At 41.4% G+C, this 16,134-nt stretch overlaps 1 protein-coding gene across 3 annotated transcripts in view; it reads left to right on the forward strand.

The window, feature by feature from the left end:
* Positions 1–16,134, forward strand: part of SLC4A10 (solute carrier family 4 member 10) — a 265,490-nt gene that overhangs the window by 206,869 nt on the left and 42,487 nt on the right. For all 3 annotated transcript variants that reach the window (XM_034785814.1, XM_034785813.1, XM_034785815.1), the window contains exons 11-14: positions 1,987–2,087; positions 4,998–5,172; positions 5,356–5,489; positions 7,571–7,816. In XM_034785814.1, coding sequence (XP_034641705.1) covers positions 1,987–2,087; positions 4,998–5,172; positions 5,356–5,489; positions 7,571–7,816 — 656 coding nt within the window. The remainder of the gene's footprint in view (positions 1–1,986; positions 2,088–4,997; positions 5,173–5,355; positions 5,490–7,570; positions 7,817–16,134) is intronic.

Below are 16,134 nucleotides of genomic sequence, written 5' to 3' on the forward strand. Positions count from 1 at the left end.
CATGGTTTTGGATAAAACAATCACTTTATTACGTTACTTCAAAGGACATTGGTTGCCTATTTTTCAAAGGGCAGGACTGTAAAAGCAATGATACGGTTTTACTCCTACTGTGGTCCTTGTTGCACTTCAAATAAGAGATCAGTTAAGTTAAGTAAACTCACTTTAAGATTGAAGCAAAGGAGAGAAATTGGTACAAGATCTCTATCGTCCATAGAAATGTTTAATAAATGAGAATGTTGTGAAGCCATCGTTACTCTGCAGAGACAGAGATATTTTAAATGTGTTTATTTTTTTTTAAACTGTGACCTTGGCCTCCCTAGAGACACACCATTCTCATCAGAATAGGTGTAAGCAAGTCAAGGAATAAAGGAATATTTTTGTTCAAACTAGATTGCATTCCTAAACTGTTAATTAATTGTTACTGCATGTTCAACAAATGGTTAAATGGGTTTTAAAATGCTATCTACTTTTCTACTGTTCGATTATAATTGTACTGCATTTTAAATTGTTTGGCACCTAAAGCATCTTGGCAAGGGAATGCTTTTCACATAAATATTATTTTGTTTATTGTTACATTCAAGAGATGGGTCTGTTTTTGCTGAGTTGCTAGTTTTAAGTGGAAATATAATGACCTAGAAAGAGAGAATAGATACAAAACATCCTGGTCTGTTGTTGATTTAAAATGTTTTTTTGGCACAATTTCCTTGGACCCCATTTTGTATTATTATTTTTTTTTTACAACAAAGGAACCCCTTATGGTATTTCCATATATATGATTCTTCCATACCTTATGGGTGCAACATCATGACAAAGTTTGGGAAACCGTTCAGATTGATTTACAATTATTGCAGCATTTAAGGGTTCAGTGTCTAGACACAATAGGCCAAGTCTATGGGACAGAACCTTAAGAACAGGTAGATCCACTGCGCACTGAGCTAAGCAATTCTGGAACAGGGAAGGGGCTGAGATGAGTCATACTTGCTGTATAGGAGGTGGGTTCTTCTCTGCTAGCAGGGAGATAGAGACATAAAGTAAATGAAGTCTTCAGCCCCTTCTACACCCAAGTAAGCCAATCTCTTCTGTACCTGTGCTGGGAGTTACTGCAGACCTTAGCGAACAGAGGAGAGAGGGAGTCAGGAATATATATATGTGTATGTATATATATATATATATATGTGTATGTATATATATATATATATATATATATATATATATATGGGGGTCTCTATTTGTTTACATTAAAAAACAGTGGAATAGTCACAGGGGACCTGCATAGCTGTGGAGCAAGGGATTGTCCTCCAGCCCTGACTGACCCTTTTGTCACTCTCTTGTTAATAGCAGCAGTCCCTTTGATCCCTCCCTGCTGTGGGACAGAGGTGATATCCCAACTGACTTGTTATTTGCTGCAGGTGGTGGTCAAGATGGAGCCAGGGTAAACTAGCCTATTCAATAGCCTGTGTGTGTTCCTGGTGTCAGTAACCCCCTTTCTGGGACATGGGTCCAGCTTCTAGCCCATGCCCACATCTGGACTTTGCTGTGCCTTCCTCCTGAAGAGAAGCAACTTGCCACTGGAGAGAGCTGTTAGCATGGCCACCACAGAGAGCTCCTATTGACTGAAACCATCTCACTTCTGGCTCTACTGCCATCTCTACTCCTGTGGAGAGAGGGTTCTTTTGGAAGCTTAGAAGCGGTGCTACTAATTGAGCAGCAGTGATACGACATCCTACTGTTTGCAAGTTGCTTCTCCTGGGTCACAGCACCCTTACCTATTTGGAGGCAGCACAGCTTCATTCAAATGATAACACCCCACAGAATGGACACACACATATAATTCTGTAAATGCACATCCCTTTCACTTCTGCATAGAAACTGAAAATGATACCCTACAGGAAAAATACCTGACTGCGCCATGTGCCTACTTGTGTCCTTTGCTAAAACTGCATTTTTGGGTGAAACTCAATAGAAAATGTCTTTTCTTTCTTCTAGGAGAAGCGCAAGATCCCAGGAGTGCCAAATGGAACAGCAGCTCACGGGGACCCGGTACCACTTGGAGGACACAGTGGACCAGAATTGCAACGGACTGGAAAGTTAGTGGAAAACTTGATTAAATGTGATATTTTTTTAAGCAATATACTTCCAAAAGGAAGTCTAATGGCCTCATTCTCTCTCAACTATACTGATATAGCATGTCACTGAGTTCACTGTAATGGAGTTATTCCTAATTTATGTATCTCTAATTGAGTGGAAAAACAGACACTTAGTTACTAATTTGCACTATTAGTTATCTCTGGAATATGCGTTCTACTTTCTTTATTTAATGTAAGATCCTTTCTCAATAATATATGATGGTCAAGCCACTGGTAATCATGATTAATGCTGCTTGTTCTGTATAGTGTGAAAGGAATGGTGGAAGAAGTCTGCTCTCATTTGTGACGAAAACTTAGACTATTTTCTAGTTGAGCATGTTTGGAGGCAGAGTTGTGGAGCCCTGGCTTTTCTTTAAACACACTAGGCCAAAATATTCAGCTCCCATTGACATGAATTATTGTTGTGTGTGCACGTGTCTGAGGACCTAAAGTATACACTTCAGGGGAGTTCTTTTCTAATATAATATTTTTAAACACATGGGCTTTTATTGGACTCACCGGGTGCCATATTGTCAGACAGTAGAACCTCAAAGTTATGAACTGACCAGTCAATCACACGCCTCGTTTGGAAATGGAACTATGCATTTAGGCAGCAGCAGAGATCACCAAAAAAAAAAAAAAAAAAATACTGTCCCATGTTAAATGTAAACTACTTAAAAAAAGGGGGGGGGGCAGCATTTTTCTTCTGCATAGTAAAGTTTCAAAGCTGTGTTAAGTCAATGTTCAGTTGTAAACTTTTGAAAGAACAACCATAATATTTGTTCAGAGTTATGAATATTTCAGAGATACGAACAACCTCCATTCCCGAGGTCTTCATAACTCTGATGTTCTACTGTATATTGTTTTGTCCTATATGTCATGCACCATATATCCTTTTCTCTGCATTCTTTTAAGACATACTTAAAGACCACCCCAACCTTAGGATTGGCCAGAAGATAGCCCCTCCCCTCCCATCAAACTTAGAATAGCCTCAGGACTGCTCTAAACTGCTTACAGCTCAAAGGTCCATTATGCTAGGTAGGGCTTGTCAGACTGTAGTGACACATCTGCCATGTCCCTTTAACACAGCTACACCCAGTACATCAGGAGCTAAGGGAAAAAGGGCATCATAGAGGCACCACCATGCCAATGATACCACTCGGGAATTCCTTCTGACTTTGATGACTGTCAAAAAAGTGTGGAGATTAGTTTGTTTTAAATACACACATCTGTCCTTAGTGGGTTAATGTGCATACACCTCGCATAAAAAGTCAGGCGCAAAAAGGATGAGGTTGCAGTGATCAAAGTGAGAAATGATCAAGGCATGGAAAAATGCTTTTGAAGTAGGAATGGAAGTGACTATATTTTAGAAATGTAGAGGAAGAAACCTAGGCTCTAGTGAGAAACTGGATCATGTGGAATGACAGTGCTGTTCTCATCTGTGTTGGAGAAGAGAGGGGATATGAAGGTTTGGAAGGAAAAAGGAGAGTATTTGCCATGTTGAGTCTGAGATGGCAGTAGCACAGACAGACACAAATGTCTGAGAGGCATTTGAAGATGCAAGACTTGAATAGGAGTGGAAGGGTTGGAAGTTGATTTAGAAGACATTGACCAAGAGATAATAATTAAAGCCAGGGAACCATTTGAATTAGCCCAAGCGGGGAGATAGTAGAGGAAAAAGCAGAGGGGACTGAGAACAAAATCCTGCGGGACCAACAGTAAAGCGTGGGGAAAGAGAAGACTGCAAGCTGCACTCATCCAAAGAAATTCTGAAAGGTTGATAGCTTGATAGTTGTAATCAAGGAGAGAGATATGTGGAAGTGCTATGACGCAATAGACAACTCTTGCAGAATGGGTGATACTTGAAGTGCTATAGTTAGCTCAGTCTGTTCTGTGTGAAACAGGACCTGCCATATAACATTTTTACTAGCATTATTTATATCAAAAGTCCCTTTCTATAAAGGAAAAGACTTTAGACCAGAGCATCAGCTGGTGTAAATCAGTATAGCTGTATTAAAGTTAATGGAATCATACAGGTTTTTCCCACGTGAGGAACTATCATTTGATTTAAAGAAGACAATGACATGAGATGAGGAACTGGGTTTACATATGAGCCAATGCCATTTGAGAACTTTCTTTTGTTGTTTGCTCTGGGTCCTGTCTTCCTTGGGGCTACTTTTTGGCTTGTCTTGATGAGTGTGTGTGCCGATGCCTCTTCATCACCACAGAAACTCAGGCAGGGTACTGAATGAGTTCTTTATGAAACGTGACATACTATTTGGTCCAGAGACTGTGTGAATCTTACACCATTTATGAAAATGTAGTCTGCTGCTTCCTAGTACTGTACAAAACTCCTTACAGAGGGAAAGAACTCACTAGAAAGCTTCTTTTGAGAACAGATTTTAAATTGTAAATAGCCAGCATATGCTAAGTATTACATATCTCTGTGAGTAGTTCCATCAATCTCAGTGGACTACTCATGGATCAAAGTAGTACTCAACATGAGTAAAGATGCTAGAGACGTATTCTATGGTAGTAGCAAGTGTCAGATGAAAAAGAGGAAGGCTAGTTCATTGGTTTAGGGCACTAGCTCTGGGACTTGGGAGACCTGGGCTCAAGTTCCTGTTTCCTGTGTGACCCTGGGCAAGTCACTTGGTGTCTCTTGTCCCTCTCTGTGAAAGGAGGATAATAGCGCTGCCCCACTTCACATCAGTTTTAGGAGGACAAATACTGTAAAGATTGTGAGGCACTGAGATTGGGGGCGCGAGACACAATTACCTTAGATTTCACATGTACAGGTCTCATAATTCATCCAATGGTGAAAGAAACCAGAACTCTTTCTTTCTGTCTTTATTTTTCCCCTTTTCTTAGGTTTTTTGGGGGATTGATTTTAGATATCAAAAGAAAAGTTCCCTTCTTCTGGAGTGACTTCAGGGATGCTTTCAGTCTGCAGTGTCTAGCATCATTTTTATTTCTCTACTGTGCTTGTATGTCTCCTGTCATCACGTTTGGCGGTCTGCTGGGAGAAGCAACTGAAGGTCGTATAGTATGTGTTTTACTTTAATCTGAACTTTTAAAACATATTTACCCTTTTAGGTTTGGGGTTAGAATTTTCTTAATATTACATGTGTCACCTTTAAAATGTTGTAGTCTGAAACTGCGTTGTTACCCACCAAATTGGGACTCTGATAGAAATTTCTGAAAGTTCACTTTTTTTTTTCACATGTAGAGTGCAATAGAATCTTTGTTTGGAGCATCCATGACTGGAATAGCCTACTCTCTCTTTGGTGGACAGCCTCTTACTATTCTAGGCAGCACAGGGCCAGTGCTGGTGTTTGAAAAGATATTATTTAAATTTTGCAAGTAAGTGAAGTAATTTTATTTAAATAAACTTTCAGAGAATATTTTTGATGTATGGGTGTGTATGTGGCTAAATCAGCATTATAAATCCCCTGGCAGCATGCTGAAAATTTGCTTATGTGTAATTTAAATTTGGTTATCCTTTTCCTGTGTGACTTCATGAACTACATTTTAACTGATAATAATCTATATAAAATTAGAAATATAACAAAGGGCACAATCCCACGTTAGTCCATGAGAGGTATCAACACCTCCTAGTATAAAATGAGAAGTCAGGATTTTGGGAAACATTGCTCAGACTTTTAGAGGAACACTGGAAGATATGTGGTGACCAAAACAAAGGGGACGCTTAATGATAAAAGGTGTTTTTAATTTTTCATTTTAAAACTGTTCTGAAAGGAATCCAAACTCAGATTGGTATTAGATTGATTCCTGGTCCAAAATGATTAAATTTAAATCTCGTGAATGGAAACCACCATATAAAATAAGACACACTTCATGGCTTTTCGGCATTTTATCATTCATAACAACATAGTTGAAGCTGACAGGTACTGGAGTTGAGCAGCATCTCCTAATTCATGGAATAAATGTGATATAACCTTTCTCCCTGCCCCCTGTCTCTTGAAAAAGAACTAAATAAAATGTAAACCAAACCTGCACTTACACGCTAATACACTGTAAGTAAGATCCCTCTGCCGCAAAATGAGTGAAAATTGTGCCTACATTGTCAGCCAGTCGTGGTGGGTTCCTGAGATCCAGGGCCTAATGTGGGCAGATGGGTACCCGTCCTACACACTTCTTGCCATGAGTCCCATCTGCTCAGTCTGCCTCATTTTTACAATTGGGACTTCTGAGGCAGGAAGACTTGATGGCAGAGCAAAACCTCCTGATCCTTCTGACGAACAGGGCAGAGTGGGAGGCCCTGACCATTCCCTCTCATCTCCATGATGGGAAAAGACCTCCCAGCTCTTCGTGCAGATTAGCTGGGGCCAAGATATATGTGGCCCTAGCATGCCCCATGTATGATTATGTACAGCCAGCACAGAGGGTTTTGCTCTAGTTTGTGGATGGAGGGTGAGAGTCTATGTGAATGAGGCAAGACTTTGAGACTATTGTAACCACTATCTTGCTGATCACAACCACTTATTGTCTTGCACTTTTGAAGTTGAAGAAAACAGGCAGATGTAGGGATCTGCCACTTTTGCTGCCCACTCAGGATTAGAGTGCATCCAAAGTTTAATCCACGCCTTTGAGGATGTACACAATTGCCTCTCATTGTCCCCTTTAGTAGCACACTCAGACCAGATGAGAATCTGGCTTGAAAACATCTGACTTACTTTCATGAAAGGAAAGAAATTCTGAATTAAAAGGGCCTTCACATTTCTTCACAACTTTCTCTTTTTTATTGTAATTGGGAAATCTTTAATGCATCTAGTTTGTTTTTTAATTAAACAGTGAGACAGTAAAAAAGAATTGCTGAATTAACTGAGAGCATTAATTACATTTTGATAGAGTTTTTCAGTAAAAAGGGATCTGGCAACTGCAAAGTACAATTGAAATCCATGGTCTATTTTATAACTTGTGGTGTTCAATACTATTAAAAAGGGGGTAAATGAATAATATGACTATATCTACATGGAGTATCTCTAGTTTTTTATTTATAAAGGTGAAAACTGCATTACATGAGCTACTATGCATGTTCCCTCCTTGGTAAGCTAACCAACATAGTACTTGACTGTCAGGACAGTATTATGTCCAGGGCCAATGGTGGCTTCAAGATGGACATTAATACACCATAGCATTCACAAAGTAGCAAGTTCTGCTCACATCTCTGTTACCAAATAGAGTTCTACAGTGTAGTTTAGTGTTGTTTTGGGCATTAAAGCTGGCTGTATTCTTTGCTTCTTGCAGAGATGGACAGCCTCCTTGGATTCAGTCTTTCTAGAGATTACTTTTGCATTTGGCAGGTCAAGAGAGTATAGAAAAAATTCAGATACCTACACAGAGTGGATTTTTGTAGTATTTCCTCTTCTGTGCCTAAGAATTAATGTTTTGACTCTGTTAATTTTTCTTTTTTTTATTAGAGAATATGGGTTATCATACCTTTCTTTGAGAGCTAGCATTGGACTATGGACTGCAACACTATGCATCATCCTTGTTGCAACTGATGCAAGCTCCCTAGTCTGTTACATTACCCGGTTTACTGAAGAAGCATTTGCTTCTCTTATCTGCATCATTTTCATTTATGAGGCCTTAGAGAAGCTATTTCATCTCGGTGAGACGTATCCAATCAACATGCATAATGATTTGGAACTGCTGACTAAATACTCGTAAGTAAGATTTCTTTTGTTAGCCATGGCGTCTTCTTTTTCATAAGTTATATATTCCCTGTGAAGAATACGAATGGTGCACAGCAGGAAAATCATTTTCATGCTTGAGACACATTGCTTGACATCAGCAACTTATAGATGTGGTAGAATCAATCCAGTGTTTTTCAAAACTATAATTGCTGTATGTCCTGTAGGGGTCATTCCTCCTTTTGGTCCATGTGATCAGAATGGGAGCTATGTGCATGTAGTGGGGGGGAAATAACACCTGTTAGTGCCTGATTCTGCTGTGCAGAGGCTGCAGTGGTGTAGTGGTTAAAAAAAAAAAAAAGTGGCTAAACTTACCTAAACTAAACTCCCATTCCTTAAATGAGAAGTGGGTAAACTCAGTTTACCCTTGACTGCACTACTACTATTATACAGGCAGAACTACAGTTGATTTCAGTGAGATTTTTGCCTTCATCAGAACTGGATGGGGTGGGACCCTTCTTTTATAATACATTTTGGCTTATAATGATTGTTTTCTTGAATTCTATTTTCTTCTTCCTCTCATCATTGTAGGGATATTGATTTACCTGGGGTAGGATTCTGCCATGTGTCTTAACAGCCACCCCAAGACCTAGCAAACTTATACCAACATTGAGCTGTTTAGGTCATTGCATTTAGCTGTCTTTATGGTCACAGGCTTACAGCAGTGTTACAAAATATAGCGTCTTAACCGGCTAAGACAGACACTTATTAGACAGAAGGAGAAAGGAGAGGGATAAGAGAGAGAAGAAGTAAGGTGGAAGGAAAAGGACACACTGGGGGTGAGTGACAAAGCCTCACATCCCAGGTGGTATTTCGGATTCAGATGGAGATGGCAGAATTGGAGGTGGCAAAGTTCTCTTGGTCCCTCTCTCTGGCCCAGTCTGTTCAGCACATCTCTCAGGATTAATATGAAGAAAGTCCAGGGTCCTAGGAGATGGTGGGTCTGGCAGCCATGATAGTGAAGCTCACTCCTTCCCCATCTTTCAGCCAGTCAGTATCGCGGGTAACCATCTGTTCACCTGTGTTTTCCCCCCAAAGTCTCTTTTTCAAGAACCCCAAAACGGAGTGATGGGCAGAATAGCCCATCCCCTCATTATTTTGTCCACCAAATGAGCCTAATTTCTGAGACACCAATTTTGGTTCACTGATTTCTGGTTCCACACTTTTCTTGCTTACCAAGCATGACCTTTACACAGTCCTTGCGTTATATCAGTAGAGCCCCCTCCACACCTCCCCTTTTTGGACCAGTTCAGTCTTCGTCTCACTTTTGCACTTTTTTTTAAATCAGCATTTATGGTTGTAGGCTATTGCAATATTCCATGAACTTTCACTCACTTCTCACAGCTGAGCTCACAATTAGAGCACATTTGTAGGCCCAGTTGTAATGGGAGAGGAAAACTCCCAGGCTGATGATGGGAGGGTGTGGGAGTAATAAAATCCTAAACTGGCAGACAAGGTTCCATCAGAAACCTGCCTGGTTTCTGTCAGAATTTCACTGAAATTGACACAGTTCAGTAGAATGATTTGATTTTGTCAAATCAATGTTTTCCAACGGAAAAATGTTCCATCAGAAAATTTCCAACCAGCTCTCGCATTAATAATGAGACTGTTATTAGTTACTGTCAGATAGGAAGTGCAATATTTTATAGGACATAATTTAGTTTATAAAAGTATTTCAAATAAAGTGTTATTGCAATTTAAACTGTGTGATTTTTCTGGGAAATTACATTCAGTGAAGCTGTTTGCAATGTTGTAGCCATGTTGGTCCCCGGATACTAGAGAGACAAGGTGGGTGAGGTAATGTATTGTACTGGACCAACTTTTATTGCTTGTCTTTTTCACCAGCAGAAGTTGTTCCCCAATGATTCCCTTGACTCTCATTCAGTGAAGTTTGTTTTCATTTGCCAGAGTAGCTCCACGTACCTTCTCATGGACTTAATAATAGTTTGGACTGGAGTTGTCTAGTGCAGTGTGGTTAAAGTAAAGGAATGGGAGCCAGGGCTCCTGGGTTCTATTCCTAGTTCTGTCACAGACTTTTGTTTCCTTCAGCAAATCATTTCACCTCTTATATGCCTCAGTTTATCTATCTATAAAAGCTGTAAAACAGATATTGTGAGGCTTAATTAGTGTTAATAAATTAATTACTATTTTGGTAAAGTATTGTGAAATATTTGGATGTGAAATGCTATAGAACTGCAAAATATTCGTTTTAACATGAATGTAGTACAATTCTGCACCAAATGTAGACAGGTCTCCCTGTCCTACATCCTCCTTGTCATTTTAAATGGACATAGTCATCTTCTTCACATCTCAGTCCTGAACTATTGTGCTGATGCATTCCACAGCAAAAGCAGTTGCATTTCAGTAGTGAGTGAAATGATTCCTATGTGTAATTATACAAAGTGCTCTGAGATGAAAGGCACTATGCCCTGGTTTTGCACAGCTTTACTTTTCAGATCTTTACTTAATATATTGCTGAATGGTTCATTACAGTAGTGTAGTATTAGTGCTCTATAATTTTCTTTGCAAGCACTTTACTTAATAGTTTATTAAAATAAAATGTAAAATAACACTTATATAGTATTTCTCTGTTGTCATTTTTACATATCTAATTTTGCCTTTCCTTACGGGGGTATAGTTCCCATTTAAGGAAGGGCAGAATATGATCTCTGGACTATGGCATTAAGGGTCTGAACCTGAGATGTGAAATCAATGAGAGTGCAGATGTTCAGAACCTCTCAATATCAAGTCTTGGTTACTGATTCTTCCTTGTAATGTTTAATAATGAGTTTTTTGAAATGGTTATCTCAGCTTAAGAATCTTTACTTTATTGTTGCATTCTGAAAGGTGCATGTGGACAAGAGATTCAGAGAATAAAGAAGTGAAGTAAGCTAACAAGGACAGTTATTAAGAAATAAGAGCTTATGGATTCACGTATGTTATATGAGAATAAAAATAGTCTAATGAAAGAGGACAGAATCTAGTTGCACCCTGGGGCTAATGATGGCCAGTCTCCTCAGCAAGTGAAACATGTCAAAAAGCATTCTCAGGCGGGAGAGCCTCTCCAGAAGTATGGTTTTTTAATGATTTTGTTGAACTCAGATGAACTCTCTGCGTAAGGAGAGAAACAGCAACACTAGGGCAAGGCCACCACCTTCTGTTCCAAGAGAGAATAACAGTGACTCAGCCAAACCTGGCATTTCCATTTTGAGCTGGGAAAAAAAAACAAGACCAAGAAGCAGTGGAACACATCGTTATATGTTGTTTTCTCTGAAAATATAGATAGAGAGTCTGGAGCTGAGCACACATGTACACAGCCCTGTGGCCCGGGGCTGAAGTGTAATCCCCACCACCTGGGGCTGACAGCTGGAGCCCCACTGCCCGGGGCTGAAGTCGCAGAGGTCATGTAAAATCACAGAATCCGTGATCTCTGTAACCAACTTGTAGCCTTACTAATAAGTTATGGTTTAATGTGTATATATACTCTCTCATCATATTGTGCAAGTACTCTTCTTCTGTGGTATTTTAACCTAAAGAATAGACATATGTTTATCAGCTTTTCTCCAAATTCACATTCAGACTATGTATATACACCAGGGATGAAATCCTGGCCCCACTGAAGTCCATAGGAGTTTTGCCACTGACTTCAATGGGGTCAGGATTTCACCTTAAGGATCTGTATAGAGTGTAATTTGTGTTTTTTGAGTATAAGTGTGGGGGATTGGGTGGGGTGGGGGGGTTAAAAGGCTCAATATTTCTGGGCATTTAGGGGGTCAAAAGGAAATGAGCTTTGGTGTTCTCATAATTTTTCTGTTCATGAAAAGTTGAAATATTATGTGAAGGTTCCAGACAGCAAGCAGACATTAAAAATATTTCATGGGTTTACCTTAATCACACAATATTATTCAAGTTATTGTGGAAATACAATTAACAGCCTTCCTATGTATAGTAGAGTTGCAGTAGTATATATCTCCATATTTTAAGGGATAACATCAACATAACTCAACTGATAATGGTGGCATTTAAAAATAAAAATTGTTAAATTATAATTACATACACCTGATGTATTTGTGAGGGGGAACTGTTTACTAACTATGCACTCTTGATGAATATCTACCATGTGCTTTCTTTTTGGTGCTTTACAAAGCATATAGAACTTGCAGGGCTCTGACAGCAGAAAGAAGAGTGCCAACCAAATTGTCATCATCCCCTCAAACTCTAGCTTTGGGACTTCCTGTCCTATAACATCAGCCAAACAGTGTCAGAATTTCTAAGCACAACTCCCCAAAAGGCATGTGCCTTTCAGATGTTTTCCAAATATTTGAACATCACTTCATTCTTTCAGATGATACTGTACTGACATTACATAACTATCTAGATCAAATGTCTGATGTCATATATTCGATACTTATTTTTTCTCATTTTCATCTTTCTGGGCTTCTTTTCTTGGTTAATCACAAATTTCTTTCAGTTATGAAAAAGTACATTTATTTGCATTTTTACATTGTGTCTCACTTTGTGTAGCCTTAACTGGTATTTATACCCATATCTTCCACCTGTATGCATGCCCTAAGATTATTTATGCCCGCTAGCCCCATTAATGTCAAACCCACTGGCTGACTCAATGCAGATACTATATTAGTAGGACCACTGAATAGTGCTTTCTACCAGGCAATGGGAGAGCTCTAAGTGACACTTCACAGTTTAACTGCTGTACTCTCCAAATCTCATTCAAATTCTCTGCCCTTCAAATCCTCAGATCTTCTCTTGAAAACAGACCTTTCTCCGACCTTCTACCCTCCAGCCTGACATAGTTGGAAGTTTATAGCTTACTTAGGTTGAACAATTCTATTTTCAGGACTTGGCTCCACATCTGTCCTTTTTCCTTTATCCTCAGTGTTACTGGGGATGTTAAAGTCCATATCGACAATTTGCATCATACTGCCACTGCTTCAGGACATGCTCTGACATCGAGGAGTGTGCTTGCTGTGCCAAGGATTATACCCTTGAACAAATAATTTCACTCTTCTTTTTCTGTCTCTAACTCTATTACTGTTAGACATTGACTATGACTTTGCTTTTCCTAATCCCTCATTTATTTATTTTTCTCTAAAACAGCTGCATTCATTACTTTTCTGTCTCAAGTCTTCATTGGATGTTCCTACTACTTCCTGATCCACATATCAATACCTGCAGCTAAATCCTTCTTCTGATTTTTGATGCAGTTTCATTCCACTGATCTCATACACAAATCACTTCCATAAACGGACGTTCTCAAAGGTCTGGTGGGGCAAGGGCATGCTTTAAAGCACACTATTTACCAGAGCACTAGGAAAATCCGGTTTATCTACTGTCTCACATAGTTATGCCAGTATAACTTTGAAGTGTAGACCAAGCCTGAATTTTTTCCCCAGTCAGCCGGAACATCCACCTGGACCTGTCTAGGAGAAAGCCCCTTGATGGCTGCTTCATTTTGGGGCAGATCCATTTAGTGTCAATGAGTTGTAATCACTGGTCCAATAGCTCTTCCTCCCTTCTAGGTGAGGATATGTTGGAATTGTCTGATTTCCCTTCTAAGAGTATGTCTTTACTGTACAGTTAGCCTGGGATCTTACCTGAGTGTTGCCCCTAATCCCCCTCCTGTCCACATACAAAAACGTTTCACCCAAGTTTAATGATGCTTTCAACCTAGGCATCAAGTGCTGGTTTTACTCAGGCTGGTAACCCACCCACTTTGTAATGGGGACACAAACTAAATCAGTTGATGCTGATAGTTCTCCAATGCCTGACCATTATTTCCCCTGTGTGCCCAGAAGGTCACACAAGTTTACAAAGAATTGTAAAGTGACTTAGTTTACTGCAACACAAAGAACCATGGGATGTACCCCCAGAAGTCCTAGTGACACGCACGGATGACTGCAGCACCTATAAGGACACAGTAACTTTGGTAGGGCTTTGCACTTGGGTTGCTCTCACCCAGGCTTGGCTAACCTGGGTGCTCAGACCCAGGTGCCAATCACCCAGATTAACTCTGAAGACATACAGACGTACCCTAAGGCCTGGTCTACACTAGGCGTTTATGTCGAAGTTAGCGCCGTTACATCGAATTAACCCTGCACCCGTCCACACCGCGAAGGTATTTAGTTCGACATAGAGGTCTCTTTAATTCGACTTCTGTACTCCTCCCCGACGAGGGGAGTAGCGCTAAATTCGACATGGCCATGTCGAATTAGGCTAGGTGTGGATGGAAATCGACGCTAATAGCTCCAGGAGCTATCCCACAGTGCACCACTCTGTTGACGCTCTGGACAGCAGTAAGAGCTCGGATGTTCTGAACTGCCACACAGGAAAAGCCCCGGGAAAATTTGAATTTGAATTCCTTTTCCTGTCTGGCCAGTTTGAATCTCATTTCCTGTCTGGACATCGTGGCGAGCTCAGCAGCACTGGCAACGATGCAGAGCTCTCCAGCACTGATGGCAGTGCAATCTCAGAATAGAAAGAGGGCCCCAGCATGGACTGATCGGGAAGTCTTGGATCTCATCGCTGTGTGGGGCGATGAGTCCGTGCTTTCCGAGCTGCGATCCAAAAGACGGAATGCAAAGATCTATGAGAAGATCTCTAAAGACATGGCAGAGAGAGGATACAGCCGGGATGTAACGCAGTGCCGCGTGAAAATCAAGGAGCTGAGGCAAGGCTACCAGAAGACCAAAGAGGCAAACGGACGCTCCGGATCCCATCCCCAGACATCCCGTTTCTACGAGGCACTGCATTCCATCCTCGGTGCGGCCGCCACCACTACCCCACCACTGACTGTGGACTCTGAGGATGGGATAGTGTCCACGGCCGGATCCTCGGACATGTTAGCGGACGGGGAAGATGAGGAAGGAGATGAGGAGGACGAGGCAGTCGACAGCGCTCACAACGCTGATTTCCCCAACAGCCAGGATCTCTTCATCACCCTTACAGAGATCCCCTACCAACCCTCCCCAGCCGTTACCCCGGACACAGAATCTGGTGAAGGATCATCCAGTAAGTGTTGTAAACATCTAAACATTTATTTGTAACAGAACATGATTATTAACAATTTAAAAAATGGGTTTCTCATGATTAGTTTGATTAACTTAACGGTTCAGTCATGGGCAGTGCAACTATTTGAAAAAAATCTAGCAATGTCCGGTTTTGCATGATTGTCCTGCCCAAGCCGCTCTACTGTTTAGTCCCTGCTACTGCAGCTACAGTAAGATGCGGTCTATATGTCCGGGGATGGAGCAGAAATCCTCCTGGGACATCTCAAGGAAGCTCTCCTGCAGGTAATTTGAAATCCGCTGCATTAGGTTCTTGGGGAGAGCGGCCTTATTGGGTCCTCCGTAGTAGGACACGTTGCCGCGCCACGAGACTAGCAAGTACTCCGGAATCATTGCTTGGCACAGCATGGCGGCATACGGCCCTGGTCTTTGAAGGCTTTCCCGGAGCATTCTCTGTCTGTCGCTCTCAGAGATCCTCATGAGGGTGATGTCGCTCATGATGACCTGCTTTGAATGAGGTAGGGGAATGTTAGTGTTGGGACTGCTTTACCGTTCCTTTACAGAACTGTAACCGCTGGTTTGCAGCCACGCGGTGGAGGCGGGAGAGGGTCAGCCGAAAGGGATCGTTCCCGGGGACAGCCGCGAGGGTGTGGGACAGGAGCAGACTTCCTGCTTGCCGGATTGCTGGCAGCAGGGACCGACATTGATTTCAATGTGAAATGAGGCCATTGCTAATATTAAAGTTTTAAGCTGCCACGAATCTACGGCTTACCATGTCTGCGTGCAAGAGCAATTCCGTTGTCCTGACAGGGTTCTCAAAAGTGCTCTGCAAAACCCCAGACACTGAATGCGAAGGCCGAGAATTCGACCTTGTGCTGAGTGCGCATGTGATAGGTGCTGTGCATGGTCCTGTTCACAGAGAAAGACTATGTTTTTTGTTCACAACTACATTTATCTTTCTGAGGAATTCACTCCCTTTTTCCCATTCCCACAGCCCCATCTGCGACTGTCTCACAACCTAGCCTGTCATCACACTCCCAGAGGCTAGGGAGGATTAGGCATAAGAAGAAGAGGACACGGGAGGACATGTTCTCAGAGCTTATAGCCTGCTCCCGAGCCCAGGCAGCACAGCAGACCCAGTGGCGGGAGAACTTGTCCCAAATGCACCAAGCCAACATGGATCGGGAGGAGAGGTGGCGTCAGGAAGACCAGCAGGCGACTCAAACCCTGCTTGGACTACTGAGGGAGCAAACGGACACGCTCCGG

Source organism: Trachemys scripta, chromosome 11 (genome assembly GCF_013100865.1).
Source record: "Trachemys scripta elegans isolate TJP31775 chromosome 11, CAS_Tse_1.0, whole genome shotgun sequence".
Classification (NCBI taxonomy): Eukaryota; Metazoa; Chordata; order Testudines; family Emydidae; genus Trachemys; species Trachemys scripta.